The 7,510-nt window shown below is 35.9% G+C and overlaps 1 protein-coding gene across 1 annotated transcript in view; it reads left to right on the top strand.

Moving 5' to 3' along the window:
• The window catches only part of LOC103476312 (E3 ubiquitin-protein ligase CBL-like), a 26,674-nt gene that overhangs the window by 3,765 nt on the left and 15,399 nt on the right, over positions 1–7,510 (top strand). The window contains exons 2-3 of the mRNA XM_008428557.1: positions 2,861–3,108; positions 6,495–6,641. Coding sequence (XP_008426779.1) covers positions 2,861–3,108; positions 6,495–6,641 — 395 coding nt within the window. The remainder of the gene's footprint in view (positions 1–2,860; positions 3,109–6,494; positions 6,642–7,510) is intronic.

Genomic DNA, 7,510 nt, shown 5'->3' with positions numbered 1-7,510 from the left:
ATATATATATAATATTATGCAGTAATTGCAAAATTACAATCTAAAATACTATGCAGTAATCAAAAATAGACTAATCTGAGTCAAAGAAAACCGCAAGTGTGTAAGACAATTAAAAATGTGTATTTGTACATTAAGAAAATAAGACTGTTTACAGTAAGTGAAGATAAAACTGTGCAAACAACAGACCTGTGTGAATCACAGCAGAAATGTAAACACTCACTGAATTTGTTGAGGAGTAATGATTATAGAGTCTGAGCTGCTGGAGGAAGGATCTGTGGTAACACTCCTTTGTGCACTTTGGATGCAGCAGTTTTTTATTCCAATAAGGCCTTAGTGCAAAATCCTTTTTTAAGTTTTGTAGGAATGCAATATTTAAATCCGACCAAATTATTTGCTTTGTAAAATATTGCATGCTTAGTTTTTATTGTTGTTTGTATCAGGTAAAATAAATCACAACATTGTTTTTGTGATTTTGCTTATGTTTTTAAAATGCTCTCCTCGCTGACTGGAGTCGGACTGTTTTGTTAACATTTAGTGTAGCTCCATCTAGTGGATGCATAACGTAACTCCAGCCTCTACTGTAGCGTTTATTCTATCCGCCTTATAATGCGGTGCGCCTTATATATGAAAAAAGTTTTAAAATAGGCCATTCATTGAAGGTACGCCTTATAATTCAGTGCGCCTTATAGTGCGGAAAATACAGTAGTTTTTTTTCATACTTTGGTTCATTTTTAGGTACAGAATTCAAAAAGGTCAAAGTATAGTGGTGATTTATAAGTTGATTTGGTAATGAATATTCAACAGAAGATATTATTTTCAAAAAATGTATTCAGTTATTGTTGAAAAACAACTAATTCTGGTGTTTTATCCAAACTTTTGCTGTCACTAGTTTGCGGACTAGCGTAAGCGCCACCAGAAGGAGTACGGATTACTGTAGTTTACCGACAGCTAATGTAAACTGCTTTATGTGTGAGGAAAAATAAATACATTTCACATCAGTTTGAAAAGCTACATTCATACAAATGAAAACAAATGATATTTTATCTAGAATGTCATTATGTGTTATAAACTCAAGATATTGTTCCAGTTGATGTTTTCTTAATTTCAGTTATTTCATTCGTTTTAGTTAACTATAATAATATTGCTCTCGTAGCTAAAAAGCTCATGCTTTTCTCATTACTGTTAAAAGATATAAAAACATGAATAAATAAGCAGTATAATGGTTGTTGAGACTGTTTGTTTTGACATAAAGTGATTTTAGCATCACTTGTTTACTGCAAGCACTCATAATCTGGATCGGTTGCTGTTATTTTCTGTGCTACAAAGTTTAGGAAGCATTGATCTAAACTGTATGAGAAAACCGAACCCCTCCAAATTAGGACTACAATGGTGTCCCTGATGCATTTCCTAATTGGGATAACATGAAGTAGGTCGCATTAGGAGAGCAGCCCCTTTTTTTCCAGTGTTGGATCAGGGAGAGGTGTCGTCTGTGTGTTGCATCTGTGGCCAGGGGAAGGTTTACTTTGGTCCCATTTATCGCCGTCTTTCTGGTTTTATCTCTCGCCGTCAGCTTTGGGCTGAGATGGAGATAAGAGAAGAAAGCAGAGAGACGACAAGACGAGACTTGAGAAGATATTACTGCAGGAGGGCCGGAGTAAGAGGAGATAAGGCAGGGAGACGGTGAAATGTGTGTGCTGTGCTGCATCAGTTACACCTACAGGATATGTGCTGATATCCCTTTTGTCCTGTTTGAAGTTTTAAATCCTTTTGTTTCTGGGTTATATAGCGGCCAGATGTGTAACGCCTCTCTAATAAAGTGTGCAGACTTGGTTGGAAGATGATACAAAGCTGGAAAAAGTGTGTCCTCTTAGTTTTGTTTTGGATTGATTCATCACACCTTCATGCTTCAAATCATTAAATACATTTTAATATCAGATAAAAATTTCCAGTGTTACTTCTTTTGCATTCCCTCGCAAGAGATAAAAAATACATCCAAACTATTTGGACTATTTCTGAGTTATTATCGTGAGGTAATCAGTCATCTGACAGTTTTGATTGTGTCTCTATTGTGTTGAAAGTCTGAATGGTTTAAAGGGATGTTTTCATGTGCAGTTCCATCTCAACCTTACACAAACAGATATGCAGTGAATAAATCGATTTTCAATCAGTTTTTTGTGCCAAAGAGTTAAGAATAAACATTGAGGCTCTTTAAATGTGTACATACATTTTAAATTTTAAATTGTCCTTTGTGACTGTACAAAATAGACCAGCAAATATTGCAGTAAGCATATTACGAGGGAACGCAAAAGAAAATTTTTTCCCATGTCCCCTAGAGGGATAAGTATGATGATTATCAAGGCTTCTGAAAAAATATTTTGTAGACAATTTAAGAACATCCTCATACAGATGGCAAATATGCCCAGAAAACGCTGTTTGTTGATGTTTAACGTTTAGAGAAGTGTTAGTTTTCATTTTTTGACTCAACGCTAATTGGAGCCAATTCTGGTCAATTCTACCGTGAAAAGCCGCAAACAAATTTCATCAAGATTACTGCATAAAATAATCTGACCAGAGATCACATCCGGTTTGATTTGCAGGCCAAATTATGAAATCTTCTAACATTTTCACTTGCTTAGCTTAACGATTTTTCAGTTCCAGCATTTCATAGTATCTTAGATTAACTACTTATTATATATTAATCTTCCAAATTTCCTCTTGTGCCTAATCTGAAGAAGTACAACGTCCAGCGATTAAAATATTTATGTGATTGATGCTGGGCGATATGGCTGAAAAATATATCACAATTTAAGTGTTTCATATCATGTCTCTAAGTCACCTCTCGTCTGTGTTTCCTGTGCAGGTGGTGCGTTTGTGTCAGAACCCCAAGGTGGCACTGAAGAACAGCCCACCCTACATCCTGGACCTGCTGCCGGACACCTACCAGCACCTGCGCACCATCCTGTCCAGGTACGAGGGCAAGATGGAGATCCTCGGGGAGAACGAGTATTTCCGTGTGGTCATCGATAACCTCACCAACAAGACGAAGCAGACCATGAGCCTGTTCAAGGAGGCCAAAGAACGGATGTACGAGGAGAACTCCCAGGCCAGGTGGGCTGACACAAGAAGCGCTGTGAGGCTGAGCAACGTTTGGATGAGTGACAGATGATTCAGAGCTAATCACCCTTTCATCCTGGAATCCAGGACATAAAATGAGCCTTTAAGATCGTGACGGCAAGATCATTCCTAATCTGGCTCTGCTGCTGTTTTCTGACCCGTTGCATAATCTGAGTTTCACCTATCAGGTGTTTCTCTACAGTAAGGCTCCAGGTAATTGTAATATTAGCAGTCGATTAATTGATCGATTTATCAGATTTAAAAATGGGACATTCTACAGATTTTTCATTTAACTACTTAAGCTTTCTTTATACAATATAGGCAATACATTAAAAGATGCAAAAAATCATTCAGTTCCTTTTTAATTAAGAAAAGAAAAAAATTTATTGCTTAAAATGCAATATCTCAGCATTCCTTTAATAGATCTAAACCAAGTGAAGCTAAAAATATGCTACTTTTGGAAGTTTTTTAAATGTTGATTTATTTTCTGTAGTTTTGGCTTAATTAATACTTAATGAATAAATGGAAAGTCTATTATAATAATCAATTAATCACATGATAAATTAAAATGAGCTAGATATTTTCTATTATGATTATTACGTAATTTTTATTTGAAGGACAGTGTTATTCACAGAGACGTCATAACCCTCTTTATGTATGGTTTTGGTTTAAGTTGTTTATATTTCCATTTTATTTATTGTTTTTGGTTGTCATATTTTATTTTGGATATTTAAAATATCTTCCAGTGCCAGTGTTGAGTGTTGTTTGGTTTTTGTATTATTATTCCATTGTTAAGATTTTGCTTGAAAATGGTCTCAAAACAAAAATATTATCGTTTATTGCAATAATGAATTTATCATTCAGATTAATACATGGTCAGCTTCCTCAAGAACATCATTGCTAAAGAAACTGGCTGTCCACAGAGAACTTTATGCAAAGTTTAGTGGGAAGAAAAAGTGTGGTAGAATGAAAAGGATTGTGAAGCAGAGACCCTTCGGGAGTTTTGTGGAGATTCAGCGGCTTGCAGCTGGAGTCACCACACACAGTCTGCAAGTGTCACATTTCTGATGTGAAGCCAGTCCTGGAGCAGAGACGAGTCAGAGGAATCTTACCCGGGGTAGAAATTGGCAAAGGAAATGCAAATTTAGGATTTCTCAGAGACTGAAGGCAAAGTGGAGAGATGCAGAATCTACTGTGCTTAAAGTCCAGATGATCTGGGTTGCCATGTCATCTGCTGGTTTTGGTAAACTGAGTTTTCTGGAGTTTACAGTCAACACAATAGTCTAATGGGAGAGTTTAGAGAACTTCCTGCTTCCTCCTGTTGACAAGCTTTAGATGCTGGTTTCATTTTACTTCTGGACTTGGTACCGACTCGCACTGCCAAAGGTACCAGTCGCTTTCCACTACAAATGTATGCAAAACTTTGTCTATATTCTCCCTAAGATGAAAAAAAACACAATTTTACAGTTGCAGTGTTTCCATAAAATAAGAAATGCGATTAAAATCGCACATGGTTATCCATGTTTGTTCACACAATAAGTAATTAAAAAACATGGTAGCAACAGAGGTAAACACAAATTTGATATTTAAAAATTACAGTCTTGAGATGGACCAAAATATTAAGTTATGTAGAAATTTTGCCATTTTAAGAACCAACCAAAATAAAAATAATTCATATAAATAAGAAAAATAAGCAAAAGGGGAAAAAAAAATCCAAATCAGTTTCTTTCAATATAAAACTTATAAAGCTTTAACAAAACTTCTTGGTGATTTATTTATTTTTTTGTTAAAACATGCCTGTTCACCATTCAGTGGTTACTCAAAGTGAGTATCCAAAAATTTTACTCAAGAGTAGCGATACTTCATAATAAAATTACTCCAAAAAAAAGTAAAAAATTCAGCATAGTGAAAATTACCCGTCATAACAAATTTTGCTGGATGATAAATTGCCACAGAAGTTATTGAAATAAACAATTATATTGTTGTTTTGAGAACATTTTGAAGTAATATAGTGGTAATGGCATTATAGTCGAAGAATACACTCTCAAAGATCAATGAGCTTTAAATTCTAATTAACATTTAACACTGGAACTGGAAGACATTTTGAATATAAAAAATCTGTAGAAAATAACAAATAAAATGAATTATGAAGTCTCTGCAAACAAAGTTGTCCTTTAAAAAAAGGAAAAGTTGAGATCAAAGCATGAGGCTGAAGATTTTTATCATCCAATTTTTGGAAAAAATAGAAAATGATAAACCATTCAAATGGAAATCAAATGTAGCTACTATGATAAGATCATTTATTTGTCTCCCATGGGGTTACTGAGTAAATGTAACAAGTTACTATTCAACTTTGCTCGTGTAATTAAAAAAAAGTGTTTGTAGTGCAATTTTGCGAAGTGTATACTTACACAAATTGGCCTTTGAACAAATTTATTCTTATAATTAGAAGTTGCACAATTATATAGTGGGTGGAAATCCAGCTACTTCCTGCTTTAGTCGCTATGGTAACTCTGTGACTGACTGGCCAATAGACTGACCTAACCTGACCCACATAGAGAATATCATAGTTGTCAAAAGGCAGATGAGAGACATCAGAACCGCGGGCTGGTCTGCTCAATTCCACGCCTTAACCAGATACTGTTGAGTACATGAACATAATGTTCAGTAAGATACCATTCTGCATTAGAAATCCTTCTTTAAAATAGCTCTGACGCAATATTGTAATTTTCTGAAACTAAATTTTGGGTTTTCATTATCAATTAACCAATGCTTAAAATATAATTCAGTTATCTCTCAGAAAGTTGTTTTTGACTTGAACCGATCTTTCTAACAGTAACCTCTCAAATCTCCTCCTGCTAAATCAGCTCTGCAGTAAAGTTTTTGTTCATTAACGTAAAGTTGTTCAACCTCGAAAAAAACACTGTGATGTACAGCTGCTTAAAAGTCAGATAACAGACCAACTGAAGTGTCACAATCACACCAACTTCCTGTATTTCTCAGAAAAGCATTAGCAGCAAAAGTTCATCCTTCCTCTGACACAGATTTTATCGAGCATTTCCTCCTCGGTTCTCTGTAAATGCGTCAGTCCTGTTAACTGAACCACAGAAGAACTTTTATTTATTCCTCAAGTCCACTTGTCACTCAGTGAAATAATTGAGTGACAAGTCGTCCTAAATTAGGACTTTAATAAAAGTTGTCCTAATTTAGAAACATTTATTCGCTAAAAGCTATTTTCTGTTGCTGAATCTTTCTAATTTAATCGTTCTCAGAGTGTTTCCTCCAGACAGTCATGGTGGATGTACTCTGGTGGGAGGTTTGTGGCTCAGCTGCAGCTAGCTTCAGCTAACCCGTCTCTTTTGCTGTTGCTACTCCCTCAGGAGGAACCTGACCAAGCTGTCTCTGATCTTCAGTCACATGCTGGCTGAGCTGAAGGCCATCTTTCCCAACGGTCTGTTTCAGGGGGACAACTTCCGGATTACCAAAGCTGACGCCGCTGAATTTTGGAGAAGGTCATTTGGAGACAAGTGAGTTTCTGTTTTTAATAGAGAACAGGGAGGAGTCATTATTGTTGTTTTAGCTCTGTTGGAGTCGGGTTCTGACAGTCTGCTGGACTCTGAGGATGTTTTTCCACATATGGATAAGGGTGAAAAAAAAATGGACTTCCATAAGTTTAGGTTGATCCTTTCTTTGATCCCTCCATCCTTCCTGGATCCGTCCTTTGATCCTTCCTTCCTTTGATACTTCCTTTTCATCCTTCCTTCCTGCATTCAATCAGTCCTTTGATCCATCCTTCCTTTCTTCCTTTCATCCTTCCTTCCTGCCTTTGATTCTTCCTTCTTTTGATCTTTTCGTTGAACCTTCCTTTGCTCCTTCCTTTGATTTTTATTTCCTTTCTTCTTTTGAGCCGAACTTTATTCATCCTTTGATCCTTCCCTCTTTCCTTTGATCTTTACTTCCTTCCTTCATTTGTTTCTGACTTTGATCCTTCCATTTAATCCTTCCTTCTTTCCTTTGATCTGTCAGTTGGTCCTTCCTTTGTTCCTCTTTTGATCCTTCCATCCTTCCTTTAATCACTCCTTTGATTCTTCCTTTCCTTGATCCCTACTTCTCATCCTTCACTCTTTCCTTTGATCATTCCTTTTTTCCTCTGATCCCTCCTTCTTTCCCTCTATTCGTCCTTTGGTCCTTCCTTCCTTTCATCCTGCCTTCCTTTCTTTGGTTCTTTCATCCTGCCTTCCTTTCTTTGGTTCTTTCTTTCTTTCTTTCTTTCTTTCTTTCTTTCTTTCTTTCTTTCTTTGTTTCTTTCTTTCTTTCTTTCTTTCTTTCTTTCTTTCTTTCTTTCTTTCTTTCTTTCTTTCTTTCTTTCTTTCTTTCTTTCTTTCTTTCTTTCTTT

This window comes from Poecilia reticulata, linkage group LG14 (assembly GCF_000633615.1).
Source record: "Poecilia reticulata strain Guanapo linkage group LG14, Guppy_female_1.0+MT, whole genome shotgun sequence".
NCBI classification, from domain to species: Eukaryota; Metazoa; Chordata; class Actinopteri; order Cyprinodontiformes; family Poeciliidae; genus Poecilia; species Poecilia reticulata.
Note: the sequence above shows the minus strand (reverse complement) of the source record. Positions and strands in the feature narration are given on the sequence as shown.